Source organism: Saccopteryx leptura, chromosome 2, assembly GCF_036850995.1.
Source record: "Saccopteryx leptura isolate mSacLep1 chromosome 2, mSacLep1_pri_phased_curated, whole genome shotgun sequence".
Taxonomy (NCBI): domain Eukaryota; kingdom Metazoa; phylum Chordata; class Mammalia; order Chiroptera; family Emballonuridae; genus Saccopteryx; species Saccopteryx leptura.
Genome location: NC_089504.1, coordinates 319,514,478 through 319,533,248, shown reverse-complemented (window position 1 = coordinate 319,533,248; position 18,771 = coordinate 319,514,478). Strand labels below are relative to the sequence as shown.

General features: G+C 44.8%; 1 protein-coding gene across 7 annotated transcripts in view; it reads right to left on the bottom strand.

The window, feature by feature from the left end:
* The window catches only part of ZNF862 (zinc finger protein 862), a 39,252-nt gene extending 25,142 nt beyond the window's left edge, over nt 1–14,110 (bottom strand). Inside the window, exons 1-5 of one of the 7 annotated variants that reach the window (XM_066362998.1) lie at nt 13,864–14,110; nt 8,055–8,189; nt 6,244–6,352; nt 4,814–4,918; nt 1,732–2,411 (exon numbers count right to left, since the gene is read on the bottom strand). In XM_066362998.1, coding sequence (XP_066219095.1) covers nt 1,732–2,411; nt 4,814–4,918; nt 6,244–6,301 — 843 coding nt within the window. In that variant the 5' untranslated portion in view covers nt 6,302–6,352; nt 8,055–8,189; nt 13,864–14,110. Of the gene's footprint in view, nt 1–1,731; nt 2,412–4,813; nt 4,919–5,527; nt 5,692–5,832; nt 5,908–6,243; nt 6,353–8,054; nt 8,190–13,863 lie in introns of those variants that run through there. The other 6 variants (XM_066362997.1, XM_066363003.1, XM_066362999.1 and 3 more) reach the window with 6 other exon arrangements.
* Between the last annotated feature and the right edge of the window lie 4,661 nt (nt 14,111–18,771).

The window sequence follows — 18,771 nt, the reverse complement described above, 5'->3', positions numbered from 1 at the left end:
GGAATTCAGATTATAAAAGGCCAGACCTGTTTCTCAGCTTCTAACACTAAGAACTAGAAGGAACATGAACATGAAAAGACATCAGCCTTGTCACTTTTGGGGATCCTGGAAGAATTCGAGCTTACTAACTTTAGCTGGGCCCTTCCAATGTCAGATATGAGGAACATCTGACCTATTCTCCTTGGGATACTCAAAAAAGATCTGTCATTCATCGGATCATTTACAATAACATGGATGGACCTTGATAACATTATACAGAGTGAAATAAGTAAATCAGAAAAAAATAAGAACTATATGAATCCATACATAGATGGGACATGAAAATAAGACTCAGAGACATGGACAAGAATGTGATGGTAACAGGGGTGGGGGTAGGGGGGGTGGGGGGGATGGGGCAAGAAAGGAGAGAGAGGGGGTGGGGGAGGGGAGGGGCACAAAGAAAACCAAATAGAAGGTGACGGAAGACAATTTGACTTTGGGTGAGGGGTATGCAGTATAATCAAATGTCAAAATAATCTGGAGAAGTTTTCTCTCAACATATGTATCCTGATTTATCAATGTCACTGCATTAAATTTAATAATAAAAAAATATTAAAAAAAAAATCTGTCGTTAAAATCCTAATTCTATGGAATAGAAATGGGGAGGGTTCTAGTGACTAAAAAAGTCCAGTTAACACAGTTTCCTCACAGGCCAATTTTCCAAAGCCTTAGACCGTTACAAAATAAACCTAAAATGAGAACTAGAGTCTTCTAGGCCCCACCAGAGCTGCAGGGAGTGGAAGGAAAGCACTGAGCTGGCAGTCAAGGCCTGGGAGGAGGTCAACGCCATGACAGTCCTTGGACTCTGGAGGTGTCACTCCTAACAAGATGAGTTCAATTGGGCTGTTCCAACAGTCTCAGAGCAGCATTACACTGGGTCCTCAGGTTACGATAGTCTCAACATAAGACGTTTCGAGTTTACGAGGCTCGCTCCCATAAAGATTTAAAATAATTGAGATGTGAGTGTTATGGCTTACGCCGTTAGCGTTGGACTTATGGACTACATGGGTGAACCTAGTTTGGTTGCACGTGGCAGAAGAACACGCAGTATTCTTTTTCTGCAGCTTGTGTTTTTGTGTTCTAGATTATTTCACAACCTTGTTAGGATTGTGAATGACTTAGGCTAGGGTGTGTTTCGACTTACACCAAAATTCGGGTTATGTCACTGTCACAGGACCAAAACTGTTGTAACCCAAGGATCCCCTGTAGAGTCAGTCACTACGCGGAAGAATGTGTGTGAAGAAACCTGGCCATGTTTAAAGTGCTACGTGAGTCCACAGTTCAAGTTGAAAGAACGATTTTAGTTTGATCAGTTAAGCACGCTGTAGTTGTTTTGTGGTTGTGGATTACTGATTGAGTTCTTTGCTTGTTTTGGATTCTGGCTAAAGATTACTGTTCTGAATTTAGGAACTTCCCTTATATCAGAAGTTAAAATGTTCTGACCCACTAATTATGTTTCGTTATTTGTAAAAAGGAGATGATAATGATAGGGCCACTGTCTTAAATAAATAAGACAATACACGTAAAGCACGTAAAACAATGCCTAAACGAAGACAAGCATGTTAACTTATGACAACATTAGCAGCAGGTAAGCTAATGTGACTGTTCCAGCTTCATCAGGCAATATATGTTGTTCTCAGCACAGAATCCTCCCCCACCCCGGGGGTACGGCAACCATTATAAACACATTACCTGACTGCGGGGCTCAGCAGAGTCATTACACACCATGTTAGAGTTTGTGGAGCTGTAGACGTCATTCGAGGTTTCTTCATGCCTCAAATCAGAAATGCAGTCTAGATACAAAGCAGGATGTGCTCCATCCCCCCCAGGGTCCTCCAGTTCAGCTCGTGAGCTGGGCAGGGGCCGGGCCACATGACCATAGGCTCCTGGAGGCCCTGGGGGGTACAGGATGGGATAATCTGCAGGGAAGAGGTGCTCCAGGCTGACCTCTTGGATGCTCTGGAAACGGGCTGCCCAGACGGGGTCCCGTGCTGCCAAGGCATCAACGCAGAACAGGTGACCTTTGCTCTTGGCGTGATATTTGAGCGTCTCCACCTTGAACGGGCCTGTATAACCTTTTATCAGTCTGGACCGTCTGGACCGACCATCCCTGATGGACGGGTATTTTTGGCAAGGAAAGCAAAGGAGAGCCGTCTGCTCCTCATTCATGACCAGCCACGGGAACTGCGCAAACCAGGACCTCTGGACGGACCGGGCCTTCAAGGGGTGTTTGCATTTTCCTGTGCAGTCTCCCTCGGTGGTGTCACTCTTTGTACTGCAGCGGGAAAGGTAGGCCTTCTTCTGAGGTGGCAGGTATGGCCCAGCTTCTCTGGCTGGCCCATGCACATCCATTTCTTCCATCTTGTTTTTTCCTGAAGCGAAAAGAGACAGACAGGATTGCGCTGAAGTCCTACAGTTAGAGCCATGGCCACTCGGAGTTTCTCAGATAGATCAACTATGAAGGCTGGAGGTCACACAAACAGAAGTGACACAGCCTCCGCCCAAAGTCCCCCCAGCACGCCAGGCCCACCTTACCTCACCCAGAAGGAAATCAAGTGGGCTTTAAGCAAACTTTTTTTTTTTTAATTTGAAGTACAGACACACGGCTGAAGCAGATCAGTGCAATTTGATCTCTACAACGTGAGATAGTGACACAATCGTCAGGACTCAAATTGGAAATGCAGTCTAGATACAAAGCAGGATGTGCTCCATCCCCCCCAAGGTCCATCCCCCCCAAGGTCCTCCGTCAGGACTTCAAACTCATTTATAGATAAGAAACTGAACTAACAGAACATAGGGTTAAAAAAAAAAAAGATTAAAAAGGTTAATTAATTAGTCCCTGGCCAGTTGGCTCAGTGACAGAGATTCAGCCTGGTGTGTGGATATCCCAGGTTTGATTCCCAGTCAGGGCACACAGAAGAAGCACACATCTGCTTCTCTATCTCTATCCCTTCTCTCTCTCCTGCAGCCATGGCTCAAGTGGAGCGAATTGGCCCTGGGCACTGAGGATGGCTCCATAGCCTCTGCCTCAGGGACTAAGAAGAGCTTGGTTGCTGAGTAACACAGCAACAGCCCAGATGGGCAGAGCACTGCCCCCTAGTGGGCTTGCTGCATGGATCCCAGTCGAGATGCATGTAGGAGTCTGTCTCTTTGCCTTTCCTCCTCTCACTGAATTAAAAAAAATACAGGTGTACCTCAGAGATACTGTGGGTTCAGTTTCCAGACTACCACAATAAAGTGAGTATGGCAATAGAGCGAAGTTACACGAAGTTTTTGGTTTCCCAGTGTATATAAAAGTTATGTTTATAGTATACTGTAGTTTACTGAGTGTGCAATAGCATAGATCTAAGACATATACAGACCTCAATGAAAGAATAGTTTATTACTAAAAAATGCCAACCATCACTTGAGCCCATTGAAAAAATGGCACAGACAGATTTGCTCAATGCAGGATTGCTACAAGACTACAATTACCATATTTTTTGCTCCATAAGACGCACTCCCTCCCCCCCAAAGTAGAGGGGAAAATGCCCGTGTATCTTATAGAGCAAAAAATACAGTATTTTATTAAATATTTTAACATACCATTTGGTTCAGAATATTTTTTTTCTTATTTCCTCCTTAAAACCCTAAGTGTGTCTTAGGGAGTAAAAATGCGGTAGTAAAAAAAAAAAAAAAAAGACCCGCAGCATCTGCGAAGTCCAATAGGAGGAGGTATGCCTGTCCTGCAGCCCCACACTCGGCGGGATGCCCTTCCACAGTCCTCTCCTCTCCGACAGGCCTGTGCTTTGCCCAAGGACCTCTGGGGCAAGAGAACGAACAGCCTCCTGGGCAGACAGCTTTGGTCCCAGAGTTTCCTTAAGCTACAATCCATCCTTGTGTAACTTCCACCTGGGGGGCGGGGGGCTACATCAGCCTTCGAGAGAAACAAAGTCCATTCCGCTGTCACACCACTACTCTTCGAGGGGGTGAAAACCCTCACAACCTCACTACGGTGCTTCTTCTTCAAGCTGAACTAGAAGTTTCTTTATTTGCTCCCTAGTTGCAACGCAGCTGAGCCAACTCAAACTCCTCTGGAGCTATATCTTACGCATCAGGGTGAGTTCTGAGGCTGAGGGGCTCTTCACCTCTGCTCCAGGTGAAGAGACCAGCCTCCAGAGTCACAGCCAGCCCAGGGTCACAAAGACACTCAGAGAGTCAGGACAGAAGAACAGAGCAAATTCAAATTCATATCAAGAAGCCCAGGGCTCCTTGAGTCCATCTCCAACAGATCACAAGGACAGCAAACTTCTGTGATTCGGTTCACATGGGAGCTTGTTCCCACCCCCTTTTCCTCCCATGGCAGGGGCTGGATTAACTCGGGTCTCTTACCCAGTGACCGATGCCATCGGGCCTGGCCCTGCCCCAGCCAAGCCAGTCCCTGGACAGGACAGGCTTATCAAAGAAGGGAGGCAAAGCTAAATCCCTATAACTTAGGAGGTGGCTGTTCACTCACCCATCCATCCGTCTATCCGTTCATTCAGTGATTATCTATTACGCAACTCCTATGTGCCAGGCATTGTGCCTGGCACTGAAAATATAGTAATAAAGAAAGCAGAGTCATGCCTTCCTAGAACGTATGTCGGGGCATGTGTGTATATTTCAGTTAAGGTGAAGTTGAGGGAAAGATAGCATTCCTGTGTAAGCTGGTAGAGAACAGGGAGAATCAGCAGATGAGATCAGGAGTCCGCTCTCCCGCTAAGCTTGCCTACCATAAATAGAGGTCCACACTCACCTGGGTGGCAGCTCAGGACACTCCTCTGGCCCCGGACATTTTCTAGCCATGATCCTGACCCTTGCTCAAACTTATAGAGCAGCTCTGGTTTGGCAATAGTTGGTCCTGAGACAGGGAAAGAGAGAAGCACTATGAGATCTTGGATCTAGATCATGACATTAAGGAAAGATCTGTCTGTGACATTTTCTCAGCATTGTGGGATAACTGGTTAAGGAGGCAGGTAGAAATCTCAATGGTTAGCATAGTGGTTTAGAAACACAGGTATCCGTGAGGCCACTAAAAGAATGGAAGACTAGTGATAGCAATGACGGTACAGCAAGGTATGAAAACTATTGGTTCAGAGCAGAGGCTCCAACTTAAAAGCTGAGAGGGGCCAGACTGATAAAAGACAGCTGAGGAAACTGTGGCCACTCGTGCATCAGGACAGCTGCTCCTCCACTTCAGGAGGAGGCCACCATGTGGAACACAGGCTCAGCATCACCTGACTGTCCCATTTTTCAAGAGAAGCCTGAAATCTGTATTTTTATGTGAAGACTCCCAATGGTTAAATATTGATAACTTATACAGTGTTTTTAAGAAGCCAAACAAAAGTGTTGAAAGAAAAATAAATTCTGCAGACCAAATCTACCTTTGCAATTTCTGGTTTAAAAGAACTAGTGGATTGTTTTCACACAGGAAGAAGACCCGACCCAGCTATACAATCCCTCCACCTACACAGAGCGGAGACCATCATTCTCACAGCCCTTAGACAAGGACCAAGATGAAAAGAAGAAAGGATAGCAATGGCAGATGGTCATCAAGCTGAAATCAGAAAACAGTACATATCCATGTGCACATGCTGAATTACAATCACCACCGTCCATGGTAGGAGAGTCTACCTGTAGAAGCAGAGAAAGGGCACTCAGAACATAGAAAAGATAAAAAGTACTTACATGGGCACAAAGTTTTAAGTTTTTTTACCCCGTTCAACCTCTCTGAAGGAGGCTGAAAAAGGCTGAAGGGCTTGGTCAAGGGCTCACCAGCATCACATGGGAGAGCTGGGACTCACACCAGATTTCCACACTCCAGGTCTGGTGCTCTTTCTACCTCGTGTCCTGTGGGCACCGGAAACGGAATCCACCTTGCAGCCCAACACATCACCGGTGGGGCTTCCCACCTGGCCCCCTGGGAGATTCTGAGGCATCACAGTCTGCCCCTGACCTACTCGATTTTCCCCTCTTCTCTTGGCCAAGTCAAAGGGGGAAGAGAAAAGGTGGCGATGATCATGTCCAGTTAAGTTAGAAATGAGACCGAACGGGTGCACAGTATAAAGATGCCTGGGAAAACAATGGTAGGATTCCAGAAAATTCTCAAGTATGTCATAGATACAGTTGGGAATGCTGATCCAGACTCACTCAGGTGGGGGCAGGGGGGTGAACAGGAGCGCATACCCATTGGTGCCCCCAGCTTGTCTAGACCACAGATCTTCTGTTGCTGACTCAGCAGCATCCATTCCTCCTGAAGCAAGTAGAGCGTGATGTCATCAAACGCCACAGGAGCCTGAAAGGAAAAACGACACCAGGTAAGGGCCAAGTTCTTCCTTAGATTAGTCTTCCACACCTGTGTTCATGACTACCTGTGGGGACCCTGCCATAGGAGTGGATCAGACTGGGGGAGGGGCCACTGTCCATACCAACATACAAGACTACACCCCAGGTCTCTCTCTGCCTGAGTGCAAGTCACAGTAGCAAGTGAGGCTCATTCTTCTAGGGAGGGCCACACACTGAAACAAAAGAGGCATAAAGAAGGCTGAGTCAGGAGTTTCATAATCCTTTCCCTGTGTGCTCTTCAAAGGCTCCCATGGGACCTATTGCTTCTCAGCCCCAGCAACAACTCAGGGCACCTTCTTTCGCAAAATCTTCAACAATGTAGATCTTCCCTTAGGAAGATGTACGTCAGGGGTCCCCAAACTACGGCCCGCGGGAAACATGTGGCCCCCTGAGGCCATTTATCCAGCCCCCACTGCACTTCCGGAAGGGGAACCTCTTTCATTGGTAGTCAGTGAGAGGAGCATAGTTCCCATTGAAATACTGGTCAGTTTGTTGATTTAAATTTACTTATTCTTTATTTTAAATATTGTATTTGTTCCTGTTTTGTTTTTTTTACTTTAAAATAAGATATTTGCAGTGTGCATAGGGATTTGTTCATAGTTTTTTTTTTATAGTCTGGCCCTCCAACGGTCTGAGGGACAGTGAACTGGCCCCCTGTGTAAAAAGTTTGGGGACCAGCCCTGGCCGGTTGGCTCAGCGGTAGAGCGTCGGCCTAGCGTGCGGAGGACCCAGGTTCGATTCCTGGCCAGGGCACACAGGAGAAGCGCCCATTTGCTTCTCCACCCCTCCGCCGCGCTTTCCTCTCTGTCTCTCTCTTCCCCTCCCACAGCCAAGGCTCCATTGGAGCAAAGATGGCCCGGGCGCTGGGGATGGCTCTGTGGCCTCTGCCTCAGGCGCTAGAGTGGCTCTGGTCGCAACATGGCGACGCCCAGGATGGGCAGAGCATCGCCCCCTGGTGGGCAGAGCATCGCCCCTGGTGGGCGTGCCGGGTGGATCCCGGTCGGGCGCATGCGGGAGTCTGTCTGACTGTCTCTCCCTGTTTCCAGCTTCAGAAAAATGAAAAACAAAAAAAAAACAAAAAAAGTTTGGGGACCTCTGATGTACGTGATTCCTAGAAACAGTTGAAAGTCAAGCAGAACTATGTCTGAATGAAGTTGATGATCAAGACAGGCAAAGCTTTAGAGCTGAGAACGACATCCCATCAGTTTATAAAGCAGGTCTGTTCTACCATAAAGCAGTGGCGGGGGGGGGGGGGTTGCTCAGACAATGATTTGGGGAGTTCTGGATTAAGACGGCAGGCTGAACAAGTACAGTGAATTTTGCTTCCTCCCTGTGAATTTAAAAGACACCCTCCTCTCTCCAAAAAAGAAAAACTCAGAAACAAAACACCCACTAGGATAGGGAACACGAGGGGACAACAGCAATACAACTTTAGCAACTGAGAAGCAGATGAATGAGCAATAACTGAGCCAATCCAAGAAAACTGAATTCTCACCCAGCAGGGGGCAAACTGAGAAACACCCAATTTATACCACTAACTCCTCACAAGGCTCAGGATCTGGCAGCCCTGGGAACTGCTGCCCTGGGAATGAAGGAAGTAAGGGTAAAATTACAACAATTTGGGGGAGATTGGTTCGCCTACAAATACCTACCCAGAGTCCCCTACAAGAGACAGTAAGCTGACGAAGCTGGTCCTTCCCCGTACTCAAGGGTTTCCAGGTAGAATTTTGTTTTTCCACTGTTAAGTGTTAGCCAACAACTGCAGTTCGGACTTCTGGGATCAAGTTCTAACAAAGCAGACAGAGATCAAAACAAGTTGGGGGAAGGGGAGAGGAGGAGCGGAGAGTAGGAGAAAGAGGAGCAGGAGAGAACCAAGGAAATGGAGGTGAGGTATGGAGAAGAAAACTTTACAAAACTAGCATTTAGCTTGGTGGGTTAGAGCAGTGATTTTCAATCTTTTTTGAGCCGTGGCACATTTTTTACATTTACAAAATCCTGGGGCACACCACCTATCAAAATGACACTCTGTTAGAATTTATTTAAAGTTTAAATAAATTACATTTATTAAAAAAAAGTTAAATAAAAAAGGATAACCCCCTCATATATACAGTCCCACGTAACATCCCCTTATAAATACAGTCCCACGTAACATCCCCTCAAATACAGTCCCATGTACTCATATATACAGTCCCATGTAACTCCTCATATATACAGTCCCATGTATCCCCTCATATATACAGTCCCGCTAATAGATACTGGAGCTTTCATCAAGGTTGTGGGTTCAAATCAATTTGGCAAATACTCTCTCTATATAGAGACTGGTCAAAATCAATTTTAGAAAATGTTGGGTACTTGTGTAACATCATAAGTCCTCAGAGCATCTCTACTGTCAGATTGAGAAGTTTGCTTTCTAGGTAAGGATTCTGATAAGTACTAGAGTTCTCCCTGAGGTTGTGGGTTCAAATCCCATGGTCAGCTGGGTGCAGGGGCCTTGGTTCTGTCTGTTTTGATGGTGTATATAGAGATTTGAGCTCTTTAAGAAGATGACCCTTCAGGAGGCCATATACAATATAGATAATATTGTGATACATTGTATATCACCCTCTGCGGGGCCTCTTTTAAAAAGAAAAGGTCAAATATCTACACCATCAGGATAGACATAACCAGCTGAGGCTGAGGCTTCATCGAGTGGTGGCAACATTTACCTCCAGTCCTGACCAGGATTAGAAATCGGGACCATGGGGAGCTTCAACTACTCCCCGCATCCACACAATGACAAGTGCGCGGCAGCCCGAGCGGGGACCTTCCTGGATGTGGATGAGAGGCGACCTACTATTGGTTCATCGCTAGTGGTAGGGATGAATCTTTGAAGGTGATTGGTCAGTGAGCGTTTGCTGTGCCTCCACTCTTCCTGTCGCTGATAGCTGGAGGGATTGTGAGGGGAATGTTTATGTTCGGATGGAGGCGGCTGGCGGCGGGCCGGATAAATAGCCTCCACGGGCCTTATACGGCACGCAGGTCACACAGGTCGTAGTTTGGGGACCCATGTTTAATTTCCCCACGGCACACCTGACCATGTCTCACGGCACACTGGTTGAAAAACACTGGGTTAGAGCATTGCCCCGAAGCACAGAGGTTGCCGGTCAATCCCCAGTCAATGCACATACAGGAACAGATCAATGTTTCTGTCTCTCTCTCTCTCAAATAAATCAATAAAAAATAAAAATAAAATAAACCTTTGTTAATACCCTCAGCGAGGTAAGATATTACAGCCATAAAACAAAATTATAAAAGAAATAATCAGAAAAGGAAACAGAAAAACTTGCTGTTTATCCTTCTAAATGTCATATCAAGAATATTGATCACCTAGTCAAAGAGATAAAAATAAAATTATCAACAGAAAATAAATTCCCACCCCCAAAGAAAAAGAGCATTTTGGGAAACAGTATCCATGGTAAAGGTCCCTCCAAAGTGACAACTCTGAGGGGGACACACATGCATTTCCATTTACAGTATAACAAGTTCTAATGGGATTTAAATTGCCTTGGAACTTTATACTCAAATTTCAAACACATGAAATATCTATTTTAACTTCAAAAGTAGAAGCTTCTTGAGAAACATAATACTGATAATTCTTATTGGTCACTATTGACTTGTATATTTAAAAAATAATTTGAGTATTTTTCTTATGAGTCAATACATGTTCATTGTAAATTTAAAAATAAACAGAAAAAGTGTTTTCAGACCACCCACAATCCCCTTGCTAAAAAAAATTTTTTTAATTACTATTAACATTTGGTATGTCACCTTCCAGACTTTTGTCTATGACTATGTAGGAGTGAACAGTTTTAACAACAAAAATTAAATTGTACTGCCGGCCCTGGCCGGTTGGCTCAGCGGTAGAGCGTCGGCCTAGCGTGCGGAGGACCCGGGTTCGATTCCCGGCCAGGGCACACAGGAGAAGCGCCCATTTGCTTCTCCACCCCTCCGCCGCGCTTTCCTCTCTGTCTCTCTCTTCCCCTCCCGCAGCCAAGGCTCCATTGGAGCAAAGATGGCCCGGGCGCTGGGGATGGCTCTGTGGCCTCTGCCTCAGGCGCTAGAATGGCTCTGGTCGCAACATGGCGACGCCCAGGATGGGCAGAGCATCGCCCCCTGGTGGGCAGAGCGTCGCCCCTGGTGGGCGTGCCGGGTGGATCCCGGTCGGGCGCATGCGGGAGTCTGTCTGACTGTCTCTCCCCGTTTCCAGCTTCAGGAAAAAAAAAAAAAAAAAAAAGGAAAAAAAAATTGTACTGCCAAATGTGTGTTTTAAATAACTATTTGCACTCTGAGTGTCTTCTCAAAGCAAAATGTGATTATGTTTCTAAAAACCTGCCGGAGGATGGGCTACACTACCAGATAATAGTCTTACAGGAAACCGACACACAGATATGGTCTAAGGAGAACCAGCTCCCCACGAGGAGGGAAAGGAGGAGGGGGAAGGGAACCCTCAGGATTATCCTTGGATGGTTACTGTACACCAGGATTAGAGGGCAAGCTGTCCTGATTGGGGCAGATTAAAAACCTTATTATGACCATGGACAGCAGGGCTCCCTTTTCATCCCCACCCACCCTTTCTTCCTGAGTGAACAAGGAGGGCATGGTGAAAGCCCATTATGAACTCCACATGGATGAAGAGTATGGCCAGGACTGAACGTTTAAATAATGATCTTGCCTGGAAGAGAAATTACCCTAACACTGGTACCACTCTTTTACCAATATTATGGCAAGAACCTGCTGATTCCAGTTGACTGCAATGTAAAGAAAACATATCTGCTTACCTACACATTAAGCAAAGAGTATCTCTGGATGTTCTATTTTAGTGATCTACCGTTTGTAGGGTAGGGCTCTGATTTCTCAGCCCAGCACAAGTTCTCTCAAGCTGAACCTAACCCACTTTCTTAAACTCAGCTCCATGGATCGTCCTACCTAGAACCTATACTTCAGCCAGATTAGTATAATAGCAACCACTTAACAACAGATCTTGTACCTTGCCTCCTTTCACACACCCACCTTCGGATGACCTGACTCCGCCCACTTCCTCCCAACCTACTCAAGTCCTACCCCCTTATCAAGTTTCTATTCACGTTAAACCTCTATCCTGAGGGAGTTCCCAACCTCTTATCCAAGCACTTCTGCTTCCCCTGAGCATGAAACCCTTCCTATACCTCATGGAGCCTGGCTCTCACCACCACCCTGTCACACAGAAAGTATTTCATAGGCACTAAATTCATTTTTCGTTCAACATACATTTATTATTATTTTTGTTTCTAAGTGCTTGGTACATGGTGAGCCTACGATATGGAAGACACTCTCTATTGTCAAGATTAAAATCTATCAGTTGACAGACAACTCTAAGTGCAATAATAGAACTGTGTCCAGAGGAGGATGAGATGGGGCATGATGACTTCTATGAGAAGGTCTGGGTAAAGCCAGTAGCCACGGCCACCATCACAGCCACCTGGCCCATGAAGGTTTGCATGTGATTCAGACAGATGGTAGTGAAACAACCGAGCCAAGAACTGGTGGGCCATAAACTTTAATCCTAGCTTGCACCTGGCGGGCAAGAAATACACACAGTGGGAAAACACTTCCCTTTCCATTCAGAACTCCCAAAGCCACTGACTTATCCAAGTTTCCTAGAATCAAATGTTTGTACCTAACTAGCCTTATTCACCTCTGTTGGGCAGAGAAAATGTATTATGCTCACTTTGTTAAAAATGGCGCTGCCCACGTGAGGCCATCGCCCAGGTGATATTAATGTGTGTTGAGAATCCTTGTAGCCTGGGGCTTGGTTTTGGGATTAAGCCTTTCCCACCCTTTTTGATGTGGGGTGGTACAATCCAATCATGCCTCAGAGAAGTGACTTTGTATTAGAGACTTCCCTATTTTGTATATTGGATTAGAGGTTGTGAAGCTACAATATAAAATGGGGGCAGAATGAGAGTTTGCGCTCTTGGTTCCTGGGATGATTAGCATGAGAGAGCAGAGGGAGCAAAGCAGAGAGCAGAAAGAGGCCATGTGGCCAGGAGAAGCAGCCAAGATAGCGAGTGCTGAGTGAGATGCCAGTTTGTGCAGTTTGTATCTGGGATAAGGAAGGAGATGGGGAACAAAGGTGAATAAGGCTGGTGAGCTAGAAACCTTTGATTCTAGGAAACTCGGATAAGTCAGTGGCTTTGTGAGCACTGAATGTGAGTGGGTTTTGGAGCCCAGTGTGTATTTTTACTTGCCCGCCGGGTGCAAGCTAGAATTAAAGAAAATGGCCTATCAGTTTTTGGCTCCATTGTTTCTTTACCGACTGTCCGAATCCAATGCGAACCTGCATGGGCCAGGCGGCTGCTGTGATGGTAGCCCCGGCTTCTGGCTTTACAACCTCTGTTCCCCATCTCCTTCTCTCTGCTCAAACTCTACACAAACTCGCTTCTTCTTCAGCACTCTGCCATCTTGGCTGCTTCTCCTCTCCACGTGGCCTTTCTCTGCTCTCCTCCAGCATGGGCTCCTTGGCCCCATTTTATAGTGTAGTAATCAAAACCTTTAATCCAATATACAAATAAGAAAGTCTCTGATGCAAAGCCACTTATCTGAGGCATAAATGGGATTCCTCATAAGAGTGCATCACCCTACATCATACAACAGTCAAGGGTGTGGGGAACAAGTCTTAAAACTAAGCCTTAGGCTATAACAGGGGTTGGAAACCTATGGCTTGCGAACCAGATGTGGCTCTTTTGATGGCTGCATCTGGCTCGCAGACAAATCTTTAATAAAAAAATAATAACGTTAAAAATATAAAACATTCTCATGTATTACAATCCTTTTATTTCCTACCACTCATGTTCACGGTTGCGGGTGGTTGGAGCGGATCACAGCTGTCCTCTGGGACAACACCAAATTTTTATTGGATAATGCATAACGTACACGAGTCGTATGGCTCTCACGGAATTACATTTTAAAATATGTGGCGTTCACGGCTCTCTCAGCCAAAAAGGTTCCCAACCCCTGGGCTATAACAATCCTGCCTGCTTACAGCCTGTCCCCCACACCCAATGCAAACTATAAGCAAACAAACATATATCATATTTACAAACTTATTTGACCAACAGCAAGGAATCAGAAACGCCGACGCACTAAGCACACTTTTCCATCACTACACTGAGAAGTTAACCCACCCCCAGCATCACCGAGCGGCCACCTGGCAGGGGTAGTCTGGCCAGAGGAGATGGCTGATGTGTCCGCCAATCCCTGCGCCATCCGCCCAGGGGCACAAGCCCCCGTGCCGAAGAAGAGGCGGCAGGCAAGCTGGCGAGTCCTCCCCTGCAAGGCTGGCCCATCTGCAGGGACTCCACCCTGCCCGCCCGCCTCCCCGGAGCCCAGATCAGGGGTCCACGGGACGGGAGTGGGCGGCCCCGGGGGCCCTTCCACACCTACCTTCCCCGACTCCCTGGGCTCCATGACCCTGGTTTCCGTGGCCCGTGCTGACCCCGCTACTGCCTCTAGGCCGCCCCTTCCCCCCCACGCAAACTGGTCGCCGCGACCACCTCGGGGACTGGACCCGCAGACGGGACGACTCCCGGGCGAGGATGGAGCTCGTGCTTCCCCCACGTCTGGAGAGAGGGAGCGCTCTAGGATCCTGGAGAGGCGCGCAGCTGGGACCAGCGTCGTGCTGGGCGGACCACTGTACGGCAACCGCTTAGTCCAAGGCGGCGGGGCATCACGGGAAGCATAGTCGGGCCTCGGATATGCGGCTCTCAGAGCTGCTATTGGCTCCCAGAATGCGGGGTCCTGATTGGACGCCGAGCAGCTTGCTCTCTGCCTCTCCCGCCTTCCTCAGACGTGGTGGTTACCAGGTGACATCCCCTAGACTAGTGTTTCCCAACCTTTTTTGTGCCATGCCCCACCTTAACCTTTCTAAAATTTTTATGTCCCCCCATGTAACATACATAATTTTTAACATTAAAAAATTGATTTGTTCACTTAATAAACATAAATGATAGGTTCTAGGAAGAAATCACTATGACATTGTTAACAAAACACAATAAGTAAAATTTCAAAACATATAATGAAAAACAGAAATTTAAATTCCAAATAATTTTAATACAGATTTTTCTATATTAATTTATTATTTTAATTTAGTGTGATCCTTGTGCTTGATGCTTGCTGCACAGAGATTTTATATTAGGTTCCAATTTGGTTAGCTTTAGTCTCAAGTCTCCACGTTGTGTTATATCTAGCCGATTTCTTTTTTTTACCAGTAAATCATTTACAGCACTAAATCCACATTCAGCTAAAAATGAAGATGGAAACGGTAGCAATAGTTTTCTTGCACATTTGGTTGAATTTGGGTATTTGATTTCTGTTTCCTCACAAAGTCATGCCATCGCTCCTTTGATATTAAATAAAGCTTTAACTGACTCATCATTTTGCAATTCTGCGAGTTCTTCTTGATACTGCATATTTGATATATCAGACAAATCCACTAACATTGGCTGCATCATCCATGTTGGGAAATCAATTTGTTTTAAATCAGAAAATCTTTCTTTTAAATCAGCCGATAGAATATTCAAATGATTGACAATAACAAGAAAAGCGGCCCTGGCCGGTTGGCTCAGCGGTAGAGCGTCGGCCTAGCGTGCGGAGGACCCGGGTTCGATTCCCGGCCAGGGCACATAGGAGAAGCGCCCATTTGCTTCTCCACCCCTCCGCCGCGCTTTCCTCTCTGTCTCTCTCTTCCCCTCCCGCAGCCGAGGCTCCATTGGAGCAAAGATGGCCCGGGCGCTGGGGATGGCTCCTTGGCCTCTGCCCCAGGCGCTAGAGTGGCTCTGGTCGCAACATGGCGACGCCCAGGATGGGCAGAGCATCGCCCCCTGGTGGGCAGAGCGTCGCCCCCTGGTGGGCGTGCCGGGTGGATCCCGGTCGGGCGCATGCGGGAGTCTGTCTGACTGTCTCTCCCTGTTTCCAGCTTCATAAAAATTAAAAAAAAAAAAAAAAAAAAAAAAAGAAAAGCGGTATCAGTTACTTCACATTTTTGGAGCCAATGAAACTGTTTAAAGTTTTTGTTGTTAATATGTTTCTGACATAACTCAATATTGGTAATGAAACCAAATATCTTTGCTTTTGCATCGACAAGAGTTTTATTTGTTCCTTGAAGTTGCTTATTTAATATATTTAGTTTTTCAAAGATATCGGCTAAATAACTCACAAATGCTTTACCATCTATTGTTAACAGATACTTCATTTCAGGTTTGTTGCTTAAAAAATCACTAAGAGTATCAAACAGTTCCATAAATCTTTTCAAACAGTTTCCTTTAGATAGCCATCTGACTTCAGTATGAAGTAAAATTCTCACATGGTCTTCATTTTGTTCTTCACAAAATAGCTTGAAAAGACGCTCACATTTGGCACTAGCTTTAATAGCATTAACACACTTTATTACTGTATGCAATACTTCTTTCAGAACAGGCGAGATGTTTTTAGCTACCAAGTTTTCCCTATGAATAACACAATGCACAAGAATCATTTCTGGATTCATATCTTTCATCAATTTTAAGCAGCCATTTTTCTTGCCCATCATATTGGGAGCACCATCTGCAGCACAAGATGTTATATTTTTCATTGGTATATCATTGACATCTAAGTAGTTTTTTAGCTTATTATATATATCTTTGGAGGTAGTGGTGCTTTCTAATCTTTTACAGAACAACATTTCTTCAGCAAAATGTCCTTTATCAATATATCTTACGTAAGTTATCAATACTGCCTCACTGTCTCTCAAAGTTGATTCATCCATTTGCAAGGAGAATTTTCTTGTTTTCAGCTTTTCAATAAGTTGTTTTTCAATATCTTCACTCATTTCGTCTATTCTTCTGCTAACAGAATTGTTACTGAGTTGCATAGCTTTTACATCTTTGTCATCTTTTGCAAGAACCGTTTTAAGAAATGCTGATATTGACGGTTTTATTAAATTTTCTCCTATAGTGTGATTTTCTCCAGTTTTAGCAATGAATAAAGAAATTTGATAACTAATCTCAAGAACACGATTATTAGTCGAAGTATGAGCAGTAAATAGAGACTTTAATGTTGTTCTTTTTTCAAAAATTTTCTTTGAAGTTTTAAAGTAACTCAAATCTGAATTAATATGAGCACTATGTTTTGCCTTCAAATGCGCCTCAAGATGACCTCGTTTCATTGATTCGTTGGTCAAGCATTGCTGGCATAAAAGACAAAAAGGAATCCGCTCATCGTGAACAGCAGGTATGAACCCAAATTTTAAATATTCCTCCGAATATTGGCGAGTTTTTTTCTTGCTTGCACCACTCATTTTACTATGGGCTATAAGAAATAAAAATAAGATCAATTAAAAACTAATATTAAAATATGTGTTAAAATATATTCAATGTGACATAGAGTAAGCGTATACTAAAAATTCATATTTATTTAAATGTATATAACATATTTACTAAACTACCACCGCAAATCAAAAGGTATCTATATTTTTTCCATTTGACAAAATTTTCTGGAAAGTTATGCTTCTAAAATTAAAATTGTCGTGCATGCACTATTATAGCCCCAATAATATTTATAAAATATTATTCCTTCTAGCCCCGATGCAAGAAGTACTTAATAAAGAGTTTAATATTGATAAAAATAAAATCAAATACTTACCAATTATATCTATGCAATATATATGTATATTTATTAAATCAACGAGCTTTTACAACAGTTTTGACTGACACTTATTTCAAATTAACACCAACTGAATGATGTGAAACACTGCAGAAGTTGCGATGGGCCAATTAGGTGAGAATAACTGCGTATTTAGCGAGTTTTTAAAACGTCCGGGGTTCCCAGCGGCAGACGGCGTGCTCCGCGGTGAACCCAGGACGAAGTTTACTTGACGATGCCAATCACCCAGTTGATATTTTTGTCTGGTCAAATGAAATTATACTTAATACTTATTTACCGCAATTATTTAAGAATTGCATTTTTTGTTAAATTTGGCACCGATATCTAGCATTGCATTTAAATGGCCCGGGGCGAAAGAGTTAAAGTCGTGTCGAGTCCATTTTCAAATTGCCCCCCTTAACTATCGAATTGCCCCCCTGTGGGGCGTGGGCCCCACGTTGGGAAACACTGCAGATGCTTTCTTGAACCCTGCAGTAAAGGCCAAGCGCTCTGATTGAGCTAAGAGATTTTTTGTTCTTGTGCCTGTTTCCCTCGCATATTTAGGGCCAGTGTCAACCTTGAAGGTTCCAGATCTTCCTAATCAAGGAGGGCAATACTTTGTCTTATATTCATTCAAGAAACATCATTGGTTGCCTCCCTTCTGCCAGGCTCTGAGGTTTGGTAATGCATAGTTGAATGAAACAAAACTCATAGCCTATTGGAGAAACAGACCAGAAACAGATAATTAAAAAATAAAGAGACAAGTGCAATGAAAGATGGTAAGCAGAGGACCCTAAAAAGCATGCTTTGTCACCTTAGAGCAGGAGTCCCCAAACTTTTTACACAAACTGAGGGCCAGTTCACTGTCCCTCAGACCGTTGGAGGGCCGGACTATAAAAAAAAAACTATGAAAAAATCCCTATGCACACTGCACATATCTTATTTTAAAGTAAAAAAAAACAAAACGGGAACAAATACAATATTTAAAATAAAGAACAAGTAAATTTAAGTCAACAAACTGACCAGAATTTCAATGGGAACTATGGGCCTGCTTTTGGCTAATGAGATGGTCAATGTCTGGTTCCATATTTGTCACTGCTAGCTGTAACAAGTGATATGACATGCTTCCGGAGCCCTGACGCCTGCCTCTCGCATCACCGGAAGCAGTACTGTATGTGAGTGACACCACGCTTTGCCTCTCACTGACCACCAATGAAAGAGGTGCCCCTTCCGGAAGTGCGGCGGGGCCAGATAAATAGCCTCAGGAGGCCGCATGCGGCCTGCAAGCCATAGTTTGGGGACCCCTGCCTTAGAGTGTAATGATGAGGAGATATGAGTGGTAAATCAGATTCCTGAGGAAGTGATACCCAAGCTGAATTAAAACAAGAGTCAGGAATGAGCCAAGTAAAGGAGATGCTATGGATGGATTTGTGCTCCCTGCCGCATTCATATGTTGAAGCCCTAACTCCAATATAATGGTATTTAGATGTGATACCCTTGAGAATTAAGTTTAAAGAGGTCATGATGGTGGGTTCACAATGATGGAATTAGTGCCCTTATAAGAATAGATACCAAAGACCTTGCTCTCTTTGTCATGAGAGGCAATAGTGAGAAGGCAGCTGAATGATGACTAAAAACATTAAAAAGGCATTGCAGGGGTTGGAAAGGATGTGG